Source organism: Anser cygnoides, chromosome 1, assembly GCF_040182565.1.
Source record: "Anser cygnoides isolate HZ-2024a breed goose chromosome 1, Taihu_goose_T2T_genome, whole genome shotgun sequence".
Classification (NCBI taxonomy): Eukaryota; Metazoa; Chordata; class Aves; order Anseriformes; family Anatidae; genus Anser; species Anser cygnoides.
In genome coordinates this window covers 41,633,667-41,657,167 of record NC_089873.1, presented here as the reverse complement: position 1 = coordinate 41,657,167, position 23,501 = coordinate 41,633,667, and the positions used below count along the sequence as shown (strand labels likewise).

General features: G+C 42.6%; 1 protein-coding gene across 1 annotated transcript in view; it reads right to left on the bottom strand.

Moving 5' to 3' along the window:
* ZDHHC17 (zinc finger DHHC-type palmitoyltransferase 17) overlaps positions 1-16,232 on the bottom strand; it is a 74,204-nt gene extending 57,972 nt beyond the window's left edge. The window contains exon 1 of the mRNA XM_048047435.2: positions 16,082-16,232. Coding sequence (XP_047903392.1) covers positions 16,082-16,144 — 63 coding nt within the window. The 5' untranslated portion in view covers positions 16,145-16,232. The remainder of the gene's footprint in view (positions 1-16,081) is intronic.
* Positions 16,233-23,501: the final 7,269 nt, after the last annotated feature.

Genomic DNA, 23,501 nt, shown 5'->3' with positions numbered 1-23,501 from the left:
GAACAGTTGCAGACATTTTTAATTAAAAGATTTCTGATAGGTCTATGTCTTGAATGAGAAGAGATACAACCTGCAGTTACTACCTAGCCAGCAGTCAAATTCTGCCACGTATCTCTGTACTTATTTAGAAAGAAAAAATCAAAAATTTTACAATGTATTCATTTCATTTGACTACACTACCTTATTGCCAACCATCTGAAAGTAGACAAGATCTTCGAGCACGATTACAGTAACTCCTCTTTTTCAAGGACTGCAACTGTATATAGAACAGAATTTGCAACAACACTCAGTGCTGGGACAGCCCAACACTCAAAAGGAAAAAGGTAAGCATAAATATGCAAGGTTTCAACTCAGTCACATAAATAAAACCTGTGTAGACACCAAAACTCCTCATAAGCCCCTATGTGCTTGGACATATTCACCTGCTAAAAGCCACGTAAGAGGCACCGTTTAGAACACAAGAAAACTTTTGTGTCTCTTTATAAAGCAGTAAGAATTTGATGCCACTGAGCACCTTAGCTTTATAATATGCATGGTAACTCCAAATCCTTCAAATACAGCCTAGACATTAGTCACATTTTCATTCAAGAGATACAGTAAGAGGACTTAACATGAACACTTACATTAATCCTTCAAAATAAACAGGCCCGACAAAAAGACATAATCTTCGTTGCAAGTCTACCGCTTTGTAATCTACATGGATTATTTCACTTTCAGCCCATTTCTAGGTCTAATGTCACGGAAAAATAGCCCCATGCATACAAGTTTTTTTCTGATGAGGCCTCCCGAGTCTGAGTAATACTAATATAACACAGGGAAAAACAGGATTGTAAAGGATGAAGACATCTTGAGCAATCACTACATTATTTAATTCGCAAAATGTTTAAGTAACCTCTTTTTTTACACAGCAAGTGTCCTGCTTGTCCCTGGAAGGGCCGATTACAGGGCTGTGTTTGTCCAATGTTAGCTGGTCTGTATCAGCAGCTAAGATAAAAGAAACCCTAAGTCACAACATGCAAACAGCCTCTATCTTTGGGGTTTAACAGAAGATTAAAACACACAAAAACACAGATTACATCCTTCTACTTGTCAGATGGAAGGAAAAGCTCTGTTCAAAAATCCTATTCTGATCAAAAATATTTACCCACTGTTATTAACGGAGTAGGACAAAGCATTAAAAAGTGAAAAATAATAATCTGTTTACACCATGCATTTCATAGACCCTTGTGTCACTTTCACTGTCATTTTCAAGTTCTCACTTGAAATAGCAGAGAATGAAGCTCCTCTGAACTTATGTCCCCTCACAAATTTTAGGAAAAGAGTTAAAGTCCTTGCAATTATTACGTTTTTCCTTTTATTTTTTATTTCTGGATAGGTAACAGACTGGTAGTAGAGAAACAACATATCAGACTGAGCCTACAACACATACCATGTTCACAAATAGCTTCAAGAATATTCCTAAAGTGTTAAAATATTTTCCCCTTTATGATGAAAAGGATTTATTTCAGTAAAATTTAATTTTGTAACGATGACTGACTGTTAAAACCACTAACAGCTAATTCAGAGATGAAAACCTAACTGGAATCATGTATTTTGACATTCTGATCTCTATAGTCAATAGCGTTTCCATCTCCCCACTCTTCCCTGCCTGGCTGCCAGGAAAGCTAAATAGAAGGTCGCAGAGACGAAGCTCGATTTCACCGATTTGAAATAAGCAGGTTGCAAACACTAAATCTCTACTTACTTCATCCCGCTTCAAGGAGCCGCTTCCAAGGGTGACTTGAGCCAAACGAAGAGTTGACCATTGCTAAAAGGGAAAGGTCAACTCCCTGCCCACCCTCCCCCATTGCTCTCGGCTACGTGCTTCCCCTGCAGGGCCCAGCCAGCTCCGCACTGAGAGCTGCGGCCGCAGTCAGCCAGCTCGGCTCTTGGAGCAAAGAGACGAGGTTTTTCCGCTTCTTGCCTGATTCTTTTACTAGGGCTGCAAGTTGAATCTCTTTCTGCCATGGAAAGACAAGCTCCGCAGCCACTGGTAGAGGCAAAACAAGGTAGCAAGAAGATCTCAGCAGCTGCTGGTTGTTCATTTGACCAAGCAGTCACGGAGTTACACGCTCAAGTTCTTAAATAGTGAAGGACTCCAGGCTGGTGGGATGAAGAAAACGATGCTGCTTCTAGGAACAGGTAGAGGTGGTCGGCTGGGAAGGTTGCACGAGAAAGAGATTTTTATTTATTTATAATTAAACTTGGTCCCCTCATTACTACTTATTCTAGATGAGCTTCCACATCGGTGACTATCGTCTGACAGTGCCCTAATCACTCACATGCATCTGTGGCTAGTTTGTCATTGCTCATTAGGCACAAATCGTGCAGACTGCTTGCACAGATGCACAAGTAATGAAGGGTAGGGAAAAAAACTACGTAGAGAAGGCTGAAAAATGTATTTGGAAAGAAAAAAACATGGTGCAAGAGAAAAGGGAATCTGCTCTGGAAAACAGGACCAATAAATTGGGGAAACAGAAAATAAAGTGAAATATGAAAAATAAGCCTAAAAGAGAAGGAAAAAGAAAGAAATGTGGGGGATGAAGGGGAAGAGAATATGACTGCCAAGCACAAACAATACTGGCATTCCCAAGCAGTTCTCTTCACAACCGAATTCACAAGTTATGCTGATTTACCCTCAGTACCCAAATCTTAGTCTTTTCCAATCAAAGAAGCCAAACATAAAATAAGTTTAAAGATAATTCTGAAAACCGTATTCATAGAAAAAATTAGGAAGTTTTGCATGAAAGAATAAGATGACCAAGATGAAATTATTCTGTGATAGCAATTTCGTAACTCTCGATTATATATAGCAGAAGGATACGAATAGGTCAATATGCCTGCTTGGACATAAGGAAGGGAGGAAAATACTGCTGCTTACAGCTGCTACATATGGCTCTGGTAGGCATTAACAGATGGCTAGAACTGCTTCTCCTTTAACGTTATGCAATATTGCTGCAAAGGAAGAGATACCATGATCGAAGTCAGTCAAATCCTGAATGGCGACCAAGTTCATTAACAGATACTTGAAAAGAAAACATTAACAAGGTCTAAAATGAAAACGTAGAAATAAAGGCATTACCTTCAACAAAATATTGCACACTATTTCCTGTGTTTCTTAATGAAAACAGGAAAAAACAAAACATTTAGGCAGTCTGATATATATGTATCTTTACTGATGACTACGCTATTTCAGTATCTGGCTGCAACACAAAGAATCTTGATATAATCAGAAGTGACTACAACTACGCATACTATTTCAGGGTAGCTAAATAATGAAACAATCCTCATGTGTGCGCTATATTTAACACAGACTATTGTGGGTTAAAAGAATTAAAGAATTCCTTCCCCCACATTTGTACATTCAACTTCTCTGTTCTCCGTTTGTTAGAGCACATTGCTTTTAATAAGCTTTTGCAGTTTTCCTCCCACTTTTAAAGAAGCACAAGAAACTATAAAGATGAATTTATATGTATTTGCATATTACACGTACAGATGCACATTAGTGTATAAACACGTATATACCAGCCACTCATGGACTAATGTTAATAAAGAAGCACTCACAAACTAAAAACAAAGCAATTAATAACATTCCTAAAAAAGACCATGTTGCTATGTTCACATTTATAACGTTAACATTTTCTAAAATTGATGATACTTTCTTGTCCCTATCCCTTCACCTAACTCTGCAGCACAGCCACAGAAACAGATACTAAAGTTACCGTGGCTTAATTTTAGGCAGAATCATGTCAGAAAAGCTTTTTCTTCTCCAAAAACAGCAAGAAAAGTTCAGGCGATACCGGTAAGAGCTAACCTAACTTCTGGCTGTTATCAAATGGGAGCAGTCTGCTCTTTCCTATATTCACGTGAGGAAGTCCTAGACAGAAAGAAATCCTGCAGGGCTGTGTAGGTTCTTCTGCTTCAGGAGACAACCACGAGCTGTTAGAGTGCCGATATGGGATGATGCATATATACCTTCAGTTTAGGTAACACATGCTGGAAAACGAGCATCTAAACCAGATGGCATTGCCCATGGAAAAGATGTGCAATGCCACCTCCATTTGAATCCTATCTGGTCATATAATACATTAAAAAAAACTTTGGTGTTTGGCTTGCAAATATTACTCGCAAATACTACTAGGCATATGTTACCTGGACACACACAGTTTATGCTGGGATTCTCCCTGCCCTCTAGTACAGCATTAAATTACACAAAATGAGTATGACTTGACAAAAAAAAAAAATCTTCCATCCAATGCCAATTCTGTCGCTGTTTTCCATCACTTTTCACATTTGACAGCATCTTGGTAAGTCTGTTTCATGGTTTCCTTCCTATTTGCATGGATCCTTCACATGCCCATAGAAAGTAAGATAATTTATGAAAATCCCTGGAGAAGCTAATTACAGAATTAACACACAATGCAAAAAAAAAAAAAAAAGGCACCTAAAACAACTTCCTGATTTTATTTTGAAAGCAGGTTACAACTGAAGATGAGAACGCTTTCTTTAAAAAGAAGCGAGATCAATCGAGCAAGGCTTCATCCCGAAGATGACAAAGCAGATCTTTTGCTGATGCAGAGTTCCACCTACAAGCGACAGCCAGCCATCACGCAAAGTGAATAACCCTGCACACTCCAGTGCAGACTTACATTTTTACATAACGAGGAGTCAGAGATGCTCAACCAGAGCCTTTCACCCATCTGCTGCATGCAGATGCCAGAGATCTTGTGAATTAAGGTGATTTAACAGCTGGCAGCAACTCAGTCCTGTTTGTCCAAAGCAAGCATCCATCAGCAACTGACCGCTTCCTAGTCATGTACTTACAGATGCTTCTAAACTGAAGAGTGTCATATTTTAGTCAATACTAGCTTCACAGCTAGGGTTTTCATAAGGCCTTCTATTTGCACGTGTATTATAACCAGCAGGTGTTAAGACAGATGCATTTACAATGGCTAAAGCATTTGAAAGCTTAAAATAAGAAGCCTAAAAGGTTTACAACATACCTAATCACATTGATTTCCATGCAAAAGGCTTTGAATTCTCAGAAACAGTAAATACAAGTTTAAGATTTATAAGTACAAAAGTATCATCAATCAGCAGCTATCTCCTATTTTAGGTACATAGGTAAACTACTACGGATGGAGACGTGGGAGTTAAAGTGCTTTATTATATTATACACAGATTTAAAGAACTACGTTCTATGGTATTTTCTGCTTGTACCCTTACCTACCTCCTCAGTTCCTTTTCAGATGAGCATATTTCAAATGAAATTATTTTAATAATTTAAAATAACAGAAAATTCTCATCTTTGTCATTTAGCAGCAGAAAATTCTACAATGAAAGTATTCAGCATGGAACCGTACTTTCAAAAGTAAAATCCAGCAGCAGAAGCGTGCTGGAGAGAAGGCTGTTACATATAGAAAAAAAATCCCATTTATCCCCTGGGAGCACGAACAAAAAGCAAAACAGGCAAAACACACCTGCTGAGCACTACAAAATATTAAATGGACTCCATGCTCTATTCAAAACAAGCATTTCTAAACGATGGTAATAACAAAGTTTTTCAGTACAGATAATAACCAGAAACGCTGGTACCGAAGTTTTGTCAGGCGAGGCCACGCGCTGCGTAAGCACGCTGAAATCCTCATCTCAGGAACTTGAGTGCTTTGAAGCTGCTTTCTGGACCCCTGCTATATTTATGCACTTACAGGACTTAATTGAAGCTACCTGAAGATTCTCACAAGTACAGGCCCATAGGAAAAAAAAATCAGAAAACAAAAATAATTTTACAGTCCATGGAAACCTTTTCATACTACGTAGCAACCCTAAAATTGCCTTCGAGATCGTAATAACTACAGATATTCACAGGTCAAAGCACACTGACATTTTTCTAGTTAAAACTCTTCTCACTTTTTCTTAGAGATTTTTTTTTCTTCAACAATTACTTTTTCTCCTCCTAGCAAGGGAAGTCCATAGAACTTGTGTGTTATTTAGCAACTTGTATCAACACGTACCTACATCTTTTTTTGTTTGTTTTCTTTTACAAGAGTTTTGCATTGTGCTCACATCCAAAGTCTGAGCATTTTAACAGAAACAACTGTTTTCCAAGTGATTTAAACAGGTCTAGGTCTCAGAGTGTGAGAGCTTGCAGACCTCTCATTTAACATCAAAAAATCCCCGGGGAGACCTCACATTACTAACCAGTCATCATAACTTCAAACCAATTACAAATTTTGCTATTTTTTTTTCCACCAAATGCACATAAGCACGTATATAGCTGAATCTTGATACTCTACTACTTGGAGAAAAAAATAAATAAAATAAAATTCCCAGAAAAGGACATTCAGAAAATTATTTTGCAACGATGAAGATTCTTCACGCAGAAGAACTCTGCTAACATCACATAGTTTAAAAAAAAAAAAAAGAATGGAAATCCAGCAGAGTGATGGCTCTGCCTTGTTCAACAAGTATTTGCCACAGCACACACTTCAAATCTAAATTACGCTGTTTTGTGAGGTTGCAACTAACTCATCTCTGTGGAACAGTAGAAAAAAAAAATCAATCAGGGATTACAGAACTGGCAAGTGCGCATCACAGAACCAGCAGTCTGCCGAGCCATGAACCCTTTCTTTCCTCCTTAGCAAATACTATAGGAAAAAAAAAACCACCAACATTAGTGCAACTTGCAGCAATTCCTAGCGCAGAACTTCAATTTCCCATTCCCACCACCACCCTCCCGCAGCAAATGGACCTTCAAAGCAGCCGTCAAGCCATCGACCTGTCACCCCCGCTTTGGCTAACAGGAGTCTGCCACAGCCAGAGGTGCACAAGAGGCGCTCCCAGCGCCCCGCAACACGAGGCAGCTTCGCCCGTCTCTGCTCTGCGACTCCTGACCTCCCCAGCTGGCCATGCCACCCCTCCGTCTCCCTTCGGTACCGCAGCACGTTTGATCCTACAATGAACAGGTCTAGTGAACCCATAGAAAGTTTTTCACATTTTTTTTAATGGGACTAACGCTCTACCAGTTTATTTCCCTGACCTCGCTCATTCTGTGATGAGCATCCGTGGCAGATCAGCACACCCGGAGGTGTTTAAAAGCAGGCTTCACGGCCACCTACAGCTGCCCTGCCACCAGAAGGGGGGGCACCCTGGTGGTCCCAGCCACCCCTTCCCCGCTGCCTCTCCTACCAGCTCTCAGGGCGGTGCCTGCAGCTCAGGCCGCGGACCCGCAAAGCCAGACGTTTCCCAAGTCACCTCCTGGCCACACGCTGCAAGAGCTGGTGCAGGGACGCGTAATGGACTGCGTCCGGGTTCCTCGGTGCTTTCAAAGCACGCCGATGTCCCCCTCCCCCTTTACACCATGCTCCCCCCTTCCTGAGTCTTCCTCCAGACTTGCCTCGAGAGGCCTCCCAAGCTCTGACCACGGCATTCCCACCACCCTCCATTTTTGGTACCTCCTCCCTTGCAGGGAGGAGCAAGGGAACACTGCTGTGACCTCGGGGCATCCTAAAATCGTAGGAAGGCATCACAAAGTTGCACAAGGCAAACTGCACCCTAACGTTACACCACGCTGGGCTTGTCAGGCCCGAGGGCTCCACTCTGCCTCCTCTGACTTCAGAGGACGCTCCTGCTTCTTCCAACAGCCTCGCGTGCAACAGGCTCCGGCGTTTCCCCCGACTGCAGGGATGCTCTGGAAGTCAAACGCGCATCTCACACGGTCTCTGAAAGGCAGCACAGGACAGCGGGAATGCTGAACTAGAGATCACTGAGGCTGCACCCATCTACGCACGTCAGCATCAATGACAACATTACCCGGGTTGTAAAGCAACTAGCAAACTTTTTTAAACGTTGTCCTCTTCATTCCCTTAAACTGAACTTCTGAAAAGCTACCATCACCCCTTTCCATAATTTTAATGCCCCACTGGTTTTCTGAGCACAAGGGTACACACGGTGAAATAAATACTGTTGGAGGAGCAAACTTCTGTGAAGTCTGAGAGAGATTAAGAGCGTGCTTAACATGTAAAGGTAAACTGAGTCAACGCAAGGTTAGGTCAAAGCTGATATTTACCGCAGATGCTTCAGAAAGTTAAAAATCGGTTACTGTTGCATTTTTAGAAGAAAACATGTAGAAGAAAAAAAAGTAAGGTTCAACTATTTACAGTTTGTTTTACTAGATGCCCGAGAAGCCACAATGATGCTATTAAGGAAAAGCCTGCAATGACGAAAAACTGCATGGTTTACAAGGGGATTGAAAACAACTGCAAAAAAAAGAAAAAAAACATTTGTAGAAATCGCAAGAGAAGCACTGACAATGAATGCAAAGAGTTAGATAAATATGTAAAACTGAAAGGCAAGCAGAAGGAGAAGGCAGAGCCCCAGCCCTAGAAGGGCAAACAGGATACCAATACCCCAAAAATGCCAGACAGACAAAAGTTGTCGTACATAAGAGCAATTGAATTGCCAATAATAAAAACAAAACCGCAACATCTGTAACTGTTCAATAAATGCAAAACAAAAACAGCTGAGTAAAAAAAAATGGGAAACTGAAATCGCATCCTGCTGCCACAATAAAAATGCTTTCTAATATCACAGATACTCTCAAACTCCTTTAAAGCACAGGTTGTTAACGGCCAACCGTACCACCCCAAAGATGTGGACACTGTTTTTCATCTGAGCCTGAAGAAATTCCAGTGGGCTGCACAAAAGGCAACACGGGTTACTATTCTAAATTGTTACTGCAAAAAGGCAAAGATTAGTGATGCTAAATATCACAGGATCACAGACAAACAAACTCAGCACTTTCAGATCATAAGGAAGTAGTAGTGGTCAGAGTTAATGTCCTAAGTATATTATTCAGTATTGTCTGATATTCTGATTAAGAAATCAGAACATTAAGAAAGTGAACGCGGTGTATCTTGCATGTATTACAAACTAGACAAGCCTTATTCTTACGATTTGTTTGGTAACTTACACATACTGTCATTATCTATGCTGGCAAAAAGAAGTCTCTTCAATAGCTCCTATTTTAAAGCTGCAGTGGAGTGTCTGTATAACAACACTGCGAGAGCCCTAAGCATCCCATAGAGCTTATATTTTGACCCCATCCTATTTCATGTTGCTCTACAACCTAGGAACAAACAACACTTAGAGGCAAGTTTTCATGGCGAGCAAAAAAGAGCGACAATCTATTTCTGATACAATGGAGATTGTATCTCTTGGGAAGCTCGGGACCAGCCACGATAAGGTTTTTTAATTACCTACAAAGGTAAGGTCATGTATAAAATGAGGACCCAGCCAGGAAACTACCAGAAAGCACTGAAGAGACTTAGAAACAGACAATCAGCCAGGCACGTGCTTCCAAGGTGATGCAGTTTCTAACAAGACCACTACAAGGGTCTGCACATATGGAGAATACCGAGTAAGAAAGTGAAAGTTATCACGGAATGGGCTGGGTTAGAAGGACCCTTAAGTGTCACCTAGCTCCAAACCCCCTACATTACCCACCAGACCAGGCTGCCCAAAGCCCCATCCAGCCTGGCCTTGAACACCTCCAGGGATGAGGCATCCACAGCTGCTCTGGGCAGCCTGTGCCAGGGCCTCACCGCCCTCATGATGAGTAATTTCTTCCTTTATATATAATATACATCTACCTTTTTTAACTTTAAAGCCACTACCCCTTGTCCTGTCACCACACTCCCTGACAAACAGCCCCTCCCCAGCTTTCCTGGAGGCCTCTTCTAGGTACTGGCAGGCCGCTGTAAGGTCTCCCCGGAGCCTTCTTTTCTCCAGCCTGAACAGTCCCAGCTCCCTCAGCCTGTCCCCATAGGAGAGGTGCTCCAGCCCTCTGAGCATCCTCACTGCCCTCCTCTGGACTCTCTCCAATACCTCCATGTCCTTCTTGTGCTGGGGTCCCCAGAGCTGAACGCAGGCTCCAGGTGCGGTCTCACGAGAGCAGAGCAGAGGGGGACAATCCCCTCCCTCGCCCTGCTGCCCACGCTGCTTTTGGTGCAGCCCAGGACACGGCTGGCTTTCTGGGCTGCAGGTGCACATTGCTGGCTCATGTCGAGCTTCTCATCAACCAACACCCCCAGGTCCTTCTCCTCAGGGCTGCTCTCAATCCATTCCCCACCCAGCCTGTATCTGTGCTAGGGACTGACCCAGCCCAGCTCCAGGACCTTGCACTTGGCCCTGATGAACCTCATGAGGTTCGCACAGCCCCACCTCTCAGCCTGCCCAGGTCCCTCTGGATGCCATCCCTTCCCTCCTGCGTGTCGACTGCACCACACAGCTGGGTGGCATCAGCAAACTTGCTGGGGGTGCACTGGATCCCACTGTCCGTGTCACCAACAAAGATGTTAAACAGCACTGGTCCCAACACCGACCCCTGAGGAACACTACTCATTATCGATCTCCACCTGGACATTGAGCCACTGACTGCAAGTCTTTGAGGACAACCACCCAGCCAATTCCTTACCCACCAAGTGGTCCATCCGTCAGATCCATGGCTCTCCAATATAAAGAAGGATATCATGGTGGGACAGTGCCAAAGGCTCTGTACAAGTCCAGGTAGATGACGTGAGTTGCCCTTCCCCTCTCCACCAGCCCTATAACCCCATTGTAGAAGGCCACCAGATTTGTCAGGCATGATCTGCCCTTAGTGAAGCCACGTTGGCTGGCACCAATCACCTCCTTATTTTCCATGTACCTTGGCACAGTTTCCAGGAGGATCTGCTCCATGATCTCGCTGGGTACAGAGGTGAGATTGGCCTGTAGTTCCCCAGGTCTTCCTTTTGTCCCTTTTTTGAAAATGAGGCTTATGGTTTCTCCTCTTACAGTCAGTGGGAACTTCACCAAACTGCCACCACTTCTCACATATGGTGGACAGTGGCACAGCAACTACATCTGCCCGTTCCCTCAGGACCCACAGATGCATCTCAACAGGTCCCATACACCTGTTCACCTTCAGGTTCCTTAGAGGTCTCAAACCTGATCTTCTCCTGCAGTGCATGGTTCTTCATCCTCCCAGCTGCTTTATTAGCAGTCACACAGGGCCAGTTGCACCAGTAAAGTGCTCTGTTCCCAATTCTGCTGCCACATTGCTCTCAGAATAATGCCATGAAAACACTTAAAGAATACAAAAAACACGTCTTAACACGATACTCAAAAGATTCAGCATGACTGCAGACCATAGCTCTAGTGTAGGGATCTGATAATCATCTGCATATTATAGATATGTATATATTTATTTGGATAGATATCTCTCAAGACCTAATGATCTGAAACAAATTAAATTCATTTTAGAGGTAGGTTTAAGTCTTTAACAGAATAATTAAGTTTCGGGGCAACTTGCCCAGGCATACAGTAGTATCTGTTACTGCAAGATTTTATTTTCTTTTTTTACTGTAGAAGTAGTATCCTGGCTATAAAAAGAATTATTTCATAAAAAAACTCCATGCCTGCATTAGAAGGCAGATTAAATTTAGACTTGCATTCCCCTCTGGCCTCGTAGCCTATGAAGCTAACCACGATACATGAAACAAGATTCAACTTTCAATATTCAACATGCTAACTTCTCTGAGACGTCACGGTTCCATCCTCCTTTTTCAAATACCACAATAAATAACAACCGACTGAGATCACAAATGTAAGCTTAGCTTCTGGAGAGACCCTGACTAAACTCCAGAGTCACTTCCATACCTTCACAGAACAAGCAGGAACAACCTGCACCCCAGCGCAGCTTCCATGGTATCAACAGAATCCCACAGGGAATAGACTCAGACTGTAAAGTCAGGCCTTTCCCTGATATTTGAGATGGAAAAAATGAGAGCCAAAGCTAGGTACAGTAAGTTTACCTATCTGCTTCAAGACACCACCAAGAGACATCATGGAAATACCATGCTTCTAACTTCCTAGGTGGTTATGTACCATGGGGGAGAGAAACAAAAACAAAGGCTTCCAACTGGGAGAATTCCTGCCAGAACCCATAACTCAAAGATTTCTACCAATTTTGCAAGAAGATTTTTCTGACCAGAGTAAGACAAAAAAAAAAAAAACAAAAAAAAAAACTCAACTTCTACAGCCAAGACTTTTCTAATTATCAGTAACTTCCACCTCTAACCCATCCAACACAGCCTGATAGCACTGGAGAGTGCGCTCCATGGTCGTAACAAAGCAAAGCGCCCTCTCCAGAAAGAGTTCTCCTCAGGTCAGAAGAAGTACAGCCCTCAACAGCTGAAATACCTTCAGCAGTTCAGGCAATATCAACTCATACACAAGAATATTTTGCAGACAAGAAGAAGGAAGGATAAAAACAAGGTCTGCTTCCTAAATATTCCCCCACAATTCCTTTGTTTCGAAGGGAAACATCCAACCCTATCATCACCTACCGCAGAACCGTCAGGAAAGCGTCAAAAGAACTGTTTAGAAGACCCAAGGAACAGAATGAAGGTGCTAAGGACTATTAGGATCATTTAGTCCAAGTACAAACAGCGTAAGCAGCACTCCCATGGCAGTGCTACGCCATACAGATGGAAGCAGAGCTTGCCATTGCAGCCATCACTGGGCGACCTGAACACTGGGAGGAGGAACAAGCCAGCAGAGACTGCCCAGACCAGTGTCATGCCCTATGCTGGGGTGCTCCACGCAGGCATCCCGGCTCCTGCAGGGCACCCGATGCCACCTGCACCCTGGGATGCACGCCCAGAGGACTCCCCCTCTTCAGCCATCCATGTGCACCCTGATCATGCTGAAGAACTCACGTGTATGAAAGCAGCGACGCCACTCGGAGAACCAGTCAGCACGACGTGGCCAAAGCTCCTTCATAGGCACAGACTTGAAACGCCAGTTACCGGTGTGCCCAGTTCAAAAGCTATTAAAATAATTCAATTAATAGAGTCTCCACAAGGACACCCAAACTCAGCTGAAAGCATCAGGGGTTGGATAATGCACCAGTTCCCTTCTTCCTTTGTTAGTCGCCCTCACTGTTTACCACTTGTGCCTTTCAGTTCGGTCCCATCTGGCTTCACTTTCCAGCCACTGGATCCTGTCAAGTATATACTAAATAAAGCGCTGCATCCCAGTAACAGCGCTGCCAAAAGCCACTTCTCACTATTTCTAACAATGCGAACATTTTTTTCCAAGCCTTTCACCATAAGGCATTATTAAAGTCGTTTTTTAAACTCTTCCCCACTTCCCAGTGTTCAACAATCACTTTTAAAGACCCAAAACTTCAAGGCAGCACTTCACTGTTAGTATTACCTCATGCTCAGCCAAACATCATCTCCTTCCTCCTGATCAGTAAACCACCTTTAAAAAAAAATATCAAGGAATATATTGCACATTTTTAGTCACAGAATTATACAGAGCTTCTGCTGAACTGCTCGTTCATATTTATATCCTACCAGTCAATATATTTCTGGATACAGTCCCGTGCCTACCTTCCTTATCTTCAATGTATTACTTTGAACATGACTGCATAAAGGTGGACTTTGCTTTACTAGCACAACTTAATGTGAGCACCAGATGGTTTTGTACAGTTGTTCTGTCCTCATTGCTTAGTATCTATCCATCTTGCTCATCTGCAAGTTTTATTAACGGCAATTTTGTAATTACTTCCAAATCATTCACAAAAGTGTCTCAAGTCTAGTTGATTCGCTCCTGCAAGACTTTCAGGAACAATTCCCCCCAGCAACTACTTCGGAGACCTAACAGTTGGCCAGCTATCTCTGTCCCTTTATCATATGCTATAAGACCACATAGTGCTCATACGATGCAAAGTAGCTGTTGGTTACTGTACTTCACGACTAAGATGATATTTGTATGCTCTGCAGCGGGATCTACGCAGTAGTTCACCAAACTGAACTTTGATAGGAAAGAATACCCTTGGAAACAAGTTTCCATTAAATAAATTAAGCTGGCTTTCAAGTGGGAGGAAGACCAACAAACTCAGTCAATGAGATACCACCAAAAAAAACCAAACAAACAAAGAAAACACACACCATAAAAAGCAGTTGCTTCATCAAGTTCCTAAAGTGTTCACATTTTCAGAACAGTTTTTACCTCTTCTTACCAAAAATTACTTGGATCACTTGTTTATGCTGAGCCTTTCGTAAATAAACAAATACATAAATCTTTCAGCGCTTGAGTACTGAAGTAACGTTTCACAATTTCTAAGACCATCTTTCCTACAACATTCACACTGACAGCATTCAAAAATGCCTCATGGTAAAAACACAAAGCCATAGAGCCTACATAAAAGCCAAACCCCTCCCTCCCCCAAAAAGCTCCTTAAACTTTGGAAGTAGCTCAAATTAGTCAAACAAAAAGACAGTAAGAAACAAAACTAATTTTAAAAAGCACAGAAAGATATCTGAAAAAGATGCATGACACTGAGATAACACTAGCATGAAACATGGGAAACTGGGAAAGATTATGACAGTCCTATAAAAAGCATCACTTTTCTGTGTGTACAAACGTAAGAACCGATTATATGCTCCAACGTCACCACTTACATAAGGACATGGTGCTATTTTCTTAAAAGGTGGAAGTCACCGAGCACGAAGGCCGCTGACCTTCAGAAGAAGCGCTGACCACAGAGGCACCGCGCTGCTCGGTGAGCAGGGCTGTGACAGCACAGCCCCCTACGGTACCGAATCCCCGCGCTTTTACAGACACTCCAGAAACTCTCTTCACAGCCACCAACATTTAAAACATCCTTCTCTTTGAAAGGAATACAGGAATTTTAAGGACAAAGGGCACACCCACTAAGATCCACGCAAACACTACCCTTATATACAGCCAGATAGCATCCGACTGACTGCACTGACTGGTCAGATACTCAACGCTTCCATGTAAATCCAACTACAAAACCTCAAGAGGAGCGGTATTTACTGCAAACTGACACATTTGGGTTGGTGGTTTGGTACAATGTTATATTAATTTCCTTCCTCAACCTTCATAAACATATTCCTTTGGTGCATAAAATTGAGTAAGTAACACAGTCTACCAGGTCACCCAGCTAGCGAAACTCATCAGTTTAACCTGAGACGCGTTTGCCCGCTATGCAGCGATTACTCAAAAGTTAACCTAACAAATACTAATAAAGAGTGTATAAAATGCTATGGTTGTTTAACAGCTTGCACACGCTTTTTATTCCATTTTATAGTTTTTGTCCTTCCCTGCAAGCCTTCCACAAGTTCAGGATATTTCCTTTTAGGTAGAGACATCAGTTTGGATCGCTACTGCGAACTTCTGTCACTTCTGAAGAACGTCAGACACTGGAAATGAGAGTACCTCGCCAGTAACTCTGAAGAAACGTGTAGCACCTGTCTGTGCGCACCACTTAAAAATAATAAGATAATCAGGACGTATTTGAGGTGCATGCTTTGCTATTTAACCTTCAAAATACATTATTCTATTCTGAAGTCGTAAGAAAGCAGGGTTTGGAGCGGGTAGGATACACGGTCGCATCTAGAGGCCTGCAGAACCTCCTCAGTCATCAGGAAAGCTAAAAGTGTCCTTAAGATGTTGTTTAAGGAAAACGAGTGCCATCTGCTTAGCAGAAACCGGAGCCTGGCATATGCGCTCCTCTTTCCCGTAGGCTGAAGAGCCAGCCCCCAGGCGAGAGGTGCGCACCCCACACAAAACACCCTCGCGGCAACCCCCGCAGCCCCACGCGGGAGGAGCGGAGGCACAAGACGAGCCCCCCCCCCCCCCCGCCCCGCCGTGCCTGCCCCCACTCCTCCCCTCCAGGCCACCGACGGGCTGGGCAGGCCGGACACACGGCCGGACGGACCGACAGCCGCCCCCACGCCCCCAGCGCCGGCCGGGGGCAGCGGGAGGCAGCCTCCTTCCCCCCGCCCCGGGCTGGGGGGGCCGGCGGCACCGCCCGGGGGCACCTCCCGCCCCGCTCGCTGCCAGCCCCGCCTCGCTGCCCTGCCCGGCCGGAGCCCCAGTGCCATGCCATGCCGTGCCGTGCCGTGCCGTGCCCTGCCCTGCCCCGCCGCCCCGTGCGGCCTCGCCCCGCCGCCGCGCGCGGCCCGACCTCGGGGTGCAGGATGGGCACGCAGCCCGCCTCCTTCTCGTACTCCTCCAGCGGCGCCGCCATCTTGGAGCGAGCCCGCCGCCCGCTGCATGCCGGGTGCTGCGCGCGCGCCGCCGCCCGGCCCCGCCCGCCCCCGCCGCCGGCTGAGGGCAGCGGAGGGAGGAGGGCGGGCGGGTGGCGGATGGATGGGGGCCGCGGGGAGGCCCGCGGGCCGTGACGGGCACCGAGGGGCGCTAACGGGCTCTAACGGGCACCAACCGGCTCTAACGGGCACCGGCGGGCTCTAGCGGGCACCAGCCTGCTCTAACGGGCGCTAACGGGCAGAGGGCGGTAGCCGTGCCTCGATGCCCTTCGGGAGCGCGCTGCTGCTTGGGGATGCCGCTCTCGGCTTGTGGTTTCTGAGAAATTTCTGCTGGGTTAATTCATTATTATTTGGAATGAAAGCACAGCGAGGACTCCTCTGCCTGTGTTACGTTGATTTATTTCCCAAGTAGCGCTCGTCCGGTTCTCCGGGAGTTACCTTCGTGCCTACTAGTAGCTAAGAGAGCCCAGGAAGAGATCAACAGAGGTTTCTAACGTCTCTGCTGTCAGCTCTTAAAATAAATAAATAAATAAATAAATTGTAAACCGTCACCATGCTCAGAAAGTCAACAAAGGATCCTTTCCAGGCGCTGGTGCCTAACTGAACCAAACATTTCTTACATCTTGCCACACGTGCTATCCAAACAGCCAATCCGGGTGCTGAGGATTTAGGGGTCAGATTAGATTTTGGGGGGGGAAAATAGGTTTTGTTGTATTTTGTTTGTATTTGCTGTTCTTACCAGCTGCGTAACACGCTCACAGCCAAGATTAGCAATCCTAAAGCTCTTCATTTCAAACTCATGTAAATGCCCGCCATTATAAATTACATTCTTATAAAAAATGTTTTTCCAATTACAGAGTGTTATTGCTGGTTTGATTGCTGCTTTATGTTGTCATATCTATGGTGCTCTCATTTGCCTTTCTGAGAAAGGGACTTTATATAATACATTTTGTTGTATCATAATGCATTAAGCTCATAAGCCTAAAAACCCACCGTGATACGTTACACTCCTACCTCGTCTAAAATGCAACAGAGACGCGCTAATAAAATTTGACTACAGCATTATTAAAGTGTTAAACCGTAAATATCTTTTTGCTGTATAAATAAATACAAGATTAAAATTGTCAGGAAGAAGGATGACATAAGATTCAGAAAGCGCGAGTGTGGAACAGGTCCAAAAGCACAGACTTGAAATGTTAAGGTACTGAAGTGCTAAAAGAGCAGAACACAACACACGGTATATAGAAGAGGATCTTTTTTAACTGTGCATGTTATTAAACCTATGAGAGTTTAGATGTAATTTGTAATCTGATTTGCCTGAAGAACAGAGTCTTCAACCTCCTGCAAACCTCAGAAATAGAAATCCTATAAATCACTGCAGTTCTTCATTTATTTATAATAAAAGTAAGGGTCATAAAATAACCAAAAATCCTTATAGTATTTTTACTATGCACATTATTTTTTCTCACAAGTCTAAACAAGCTATGCTTCATCCCTTGGCACGTTCAATTTCTACTCTGAAGTGGGTTGTAAATGCAAACCCTGCCATTTCCCTATTTATACTCTGTTCTTCACAGGTCCACACGCTTTGAAACCGACTCTGTTCTGAGAGACATCTGCACAGAGAATTTTTGCTGTTGAACTTGAGGCCCTATGTAGCTCACGTGCAGCCCATTATTTCCTTCTTCAGAATGGAATCTCCCTTTTATTCAGAATCATTTCCTAATCTGTAACAGAATCGCTTGGAAACATGATTCTTTACTGTCTTATATCGTCACTTCGGACACACTTAACATCTGTGCAGAGTAAGCCAACAGCAAATACAAACCTAATAACCTGCTGTGGTGACGCAGTTTGCACCTATTTTCCACAAATGTAACAAGGTTAGATGTTTTTCTGGATTCTGAGAGAAAATTGTTACCTGACCTTGAACAATTATTTTGCTCCTCTACATTATACTTTGCTCGTCTGTTAATCAAGTATTTTGACACCTAATTCTGAGGGGTAGTCTGAATTTATTATTGCTGAAGAGCAATGTAAAGTTCCCAGATTAAAAATGCCTTGTAAATGCCAGGATTTTTACTGATCAATAGCAGAAAATGCTCTTCTTTGTGGTTTCATTGAATGATCAGTAGCTGATGTGTGAAATGTTTTTCATATTGACCAAAGGTTTTATCCAGTGCTTCCTACTCAGTATGCAGTAGGGACATGCCTATGATAGGGGCTAAACACAGTGCACAGTCAAAACTGGTTTTAGATTCTAGTCTGACAAAAGAAAGCACAGTTCACCAACACCATGGACCCTTGGCCTTGGCTGTCATTCCTTTCCTTCCTTCCTTCCTTCCTTCCTTCCTTCCTTCCTTCCTTCCTTCCTTCCTTCCTTCCTTCCTTCCTTCCTTCCTTCCTTCCTTCCTTCCTTCCTTCCTTCCTTCCTTCCTTCCTTCCTTCCTTCCTTCCTTCCTTCCTTCCTTCCTTCCTTCCTTCCTTCCTTCCTTCCTTCCTCCTTTACATTAATGACTGTAAAAAAAAAAAAAAAAGGAGTCAAGGTCCAGACACCTTTTAATTTTTGGCTAAGACAAAACACAGCTTAACGGAGAAGTAAGCAGCACAAAGTCTTATGATTCTCTTTTATGCAGCACGAATTTCACCTTTTCTGAATGAACTGTTAGGAAAAAAATAGTTTTGGCAGAGACAAGTCATAATATATTTGTGAAATAAGAATCCATATACAGGTTTCAGTACTAAGGATTATTTTACAGTTATTTTAGATTGGATCTTCTACTAAACTGTGAAATGTGACCGTGAAATAAAAGATATACATGTCTTAGTAGTATTTTTGTATAATGGCGTTACCAATTAAAATGACTAAAAGTGCAATTAAACAATGTTTACCTTTGCAACTAAATGCTACAATTCAAGCTAAATGTTTGCGCTCTTGGCAGGCAAAAACATGTAGTGAAAATATTGGAACGTCTTAGCACAAAAATAAGTGCTAAGTCAAAAATACTCTTCCTAACTCTACAAGAATGAACATCCTTAAAGGAACTGTGTTTGTCCTTCACTTCTCCTACGTAATTTTCACTAATCCTACTCTAATTAAAACACCACGAAGTGGATTTGCCTCCATACTTTGCCTCTCTGAAATTTTCTCTTGCTTAGTCACCCTAAAAAGTAGCTTCAGTAGCAGTGGCTGAAATATCCGTGGAAGCATATCGCATTCCTGTTCTCTGGGTATGTTTGCAAAGCAGCACAAGTAATGTAATTAACAGAGGAAAAATGAAATACCGCTAGAGTGACATCCTCAGCGCTCCTGTGGCCCGAGGTTTTACATCTTCGTTATTAGCTATCCACGCAGCATTTTCTAATCATGTTACTTCATGTACTCTGTGCTTCCTCTAGTGGTAATTGCATCCATCCATCTAAATGTGTGTAAGCAAATAAAGCACATAATTCGCTTGGGTTTATCCAAGTCTGAGCTTACTCTCCGCATTCCCTTCTAGATGGAGAGCACCCGGTTCTCACACGGTTTTGACCGGCTTGTGTCGACGAAAGCCTGTGGCTACAGCCACCCCCAGGTGCCTCCTTCTGGGTGCATTCGGGGCTCTGCTTCTTTGAAGTGTTTATACAACATACTTCTGCAGGCCAAACTACCACACCATTATCACGTTACTGGGCATCTAAGTGCGCACTGGGCTCAGAAGCCTACCGTTCTTTAAAGGCTGTGTAGGTTTTTCTTCGCTGTGGGGATCAGCATCTTTTAATTGCCCTAACATCTGTCTGGTCAAACCTCACTCCTTTAGCTGTGACAACAAACCCTGCATTTTCGTGAATGTTTCACATTTTGTTCTTTGCTATTGGAAGGCCAGCTGCCACCAACCATGAAACTTGCCTCAGTAATTTCATTTTAAATCCCATGCTGTAGGCCCTTTGCATTTTTAGAAACTCTTACTCACTAGATTGTGTCTCAGCATAGCAGGAGACAACTGGAGGGAAATTTCAGATGAAACTAGTGAGCCAATTTCAACAGCAGGTAGAATGTAAAAAAAAAAAAACCTTCATTCACAAATGACCTTTCTCCATCCAATGTGGAAAAAACTGGAGAAAAAATAATGTACGGTATGACCATTTTCTTGTTGAGGAGAGGTGTCTTCAGCATTCAGAAGAAACCATTAGTATATGAATGTAACAGGATCATGACACCATTACTGGTTTTCCTTTCATACCTTCTTGCAGTTCAGTTAGGTTGTGATGCCCCAAAATGCTCAGGTTAACAATTTAGAGAAAAATACTTAAACTGATGACAAACAGCTCTTGCCCCACTCTGGGAAGCGAATTACATCTGAAGTCAAATTAGAACCAGTTGTTACAAGACCAATCCAAGTCATTTATCTTCAACGAGAACCACAGCTGGTGGGGAAACTGGAAGTTTATTTTGCTTCATTCTGCCCAAATAGCTTCATGGAATTTGTCTTTAAAAATATAATCCAGATGAAAATGTTCTCAAAGCAAGCACATTAGGAGAATATTAAGTATGCAGAATTCATATCAGAAATCTAAGATATTGAATTGATAAGGATGGCTAGTGATAGTACCACTGTGACTGTAATGTGCCACTGCAAGTCAGGCAGAGCTATGGATAAAAGAGATCAGTGAGTGACGTGGTTTTCCTTACTACCGTGCACTGCCGGGCTCCTCTGCTCTGCACGGCCAGCAAAGAGAAATAGTCGCAGTGGCTGCATTAGGCAGTTGTGGCAGGCAGTTTGTTTCTGTGGATCCCATCAGAGAGCCAGACAGCGCTCTTACTCCAGCTTTATAACGATGTGTTTCTGAATTTCAGCGGTAATAGTCTTGATTTACACTGCTGTAAACAGAGGAAAGTCAGACACGGTGTATATACTATTTCTACTACTTCTCAAATACTACCACGTATCAAGGCAGCCAGTTTTAGATACCATGCAGTATCAGCAATCCCCCTAGAACAGGGGGAAAAAGGTGGAAAAATCCCAGCTTAACTATTATCTGATGTCTGGGTGCTCCCTCAGCCGTTGTAAATTGTGAAACACAACATGGACAGTAGCACTAACAGAGAAAGCCACCTTCTTCCTCACTCCTCTTGCATAAATCTGTTGAGGCAAGCTTCTTTTGACGAGAAAGCAAGCCATAATTTTGGCTACTGGTCTGCAGATGATAGGTGTTTTTCAGGACTATTGGTATGGAACAGGATGAGTCTGTCCAAGGAAGTCGTCTCTTCCCCTGCGCAGCCTCTTTTCTCCTGCAGAAAGTCTCCAGGAGATTAGTGTCTTAAAAAAAGGCCTAGCATGGTGTTTGAAAGAAAGCATCAGAAAAATAATGTATTGCTGACGTTTCACGCTCACCTTCCTAGAGTGAGCAAATTCTCCATCTGGCCTTTGGAAGCTGGAAAGCCCCTTGCAACACTAAAAGATGTTACCCATTTCATTTGAAGGGAGCCTTTTTTACTTGTAGCTTCCCACAGTGTACTTGAACCCCAAATTTCTACATTGAATTAAATGCAAGGAGCTTCTCCAATAATGTTATTAAAATATGATGCTGATGAAATAAGCATATATATGACAGTGACAAACAGCAAGATGTTAAACGTATTTCTGGAATCCTAAATGGCTTAGTTAATTGTTATTAAGGTTGTGATTTCAAACGGTATGGAATTCAACCTGTCAATACAACATCTCTTCCTGAAAAGCTTCTTTCACTTCCTGGTGTTTGTTTTTTGTTTGTTTGTTTGTTTGTTTAGCACAGGTTTTTGTTTGTTTGTTTATTTGTTTAATGAAATCATTATTTAGCATTTGAACACAACCAGAGAGGTGAACATTAAATTTAGGCTGTTACTAAGTGTAGCAACCTCACTCTTAGGCTTTTGGTATTTTTGTCACTTTACTGTGTTCCTCTTTCCTGTCAAAATAATCATACTACCAACAAATAGGTATAGCTCATGAATATAAAACAATCAGATTCTTTCCATAGGTGATTACTTTTGTTGACACAATTCCACATGCTGACAAATTCTTCAATGATTCATAATGAGTTAAAAGTACAGAAAATTAACAGCTTTATCTAACAACATTTTTATGCCCTCTTTTTTTTCTTTTTTTTTTCTTTTTTTTTTTCTTTAAGAAAATGTGCACCTCTTTCCCACTCATCTTAATTTGAACATCTGGCCTCATGTTATACTCATGGATGGTTTTGCTGCTATTGTTAATGTCAAAGCATAATTTCATCTTTCTTTATTCGTTATAGCCAAAGTTATTATTAGCTTGCTCACTACTTAGACTGTCCAATACTTAAATACGTCTAATAGGTCTACTAAAACATATTTTAAGGTACCTGTTAGTCTCCTTTGAGTTTTGCCCTAGAGCTCTTTCTTTAACACATCCAGGAACATGCCACATATACCAGTTTATTCTGCTAACTGGGGCAAAACTACAACTACTGTGATGCAGCTCTATGCAACATATGATACTGGTTTATGCTTAATATTTGTAAGGGAAGATGAACAGACTTGAAAATGAAGACTGACTTCACTTCATGAACTTCTTTTGCTATTTTTCACTGACCATTTGTTCTCCCAGACCTCTCTTTGCATACATTGGGCTGATTATTCCAACTGCCTTTGAAGAAGGTCCAGAACATGTCCAAAGGATGTATTACTGAAACGTCAGTAACTGCTGAGGGAGTAGCTCACTGCCAAACTGAAAAGCAAGAACAGACCAATAAAATAAAATAAATAGCCATGCTGCTTCTTTAGAGAGGTATTAATGAAAAAGAAGCAATAAATACTCAATTACAGTGCCCTTTCATGGAAATATAGGCTCCTCAGGAACTGAATTTGAAGCAGGCTGAATAACAAAATAAGAAACAGAACACAGGAGTTTAAGTTACCATCTTTGGCTGAAAGCCAATAAATGAATTATTTTTGGTAATTTAAATCAAATGAAATAAATATTTTCCCCTTTCAGTTCAAAATAAAGCTCAGAGGAGCGTGATAGGTTTATACTGTTCCCCTTTACAAACTAAAATCTGTTAGCTTGATTGAATTAATTTCCAGTAATTAAGATGACGCCCAAACATACTTACAAGACGTATTTATAAGACACTTTATAAGACATAAGTAGCATGACCATAGAGTACTCTGTGTTATAATCCTATTCAAGAACTGCAGTTATTTTCATCATTGTAGTCATCTAGATAGACATCTAGAGACCATTCTGCATATTTGCCAGAGATGGACCTGCCCGTTGACTGAACTTGGAAGATTGTTTGCATACATGTAAAACAAAACAAAACAAGGAATAGCACCAGGAA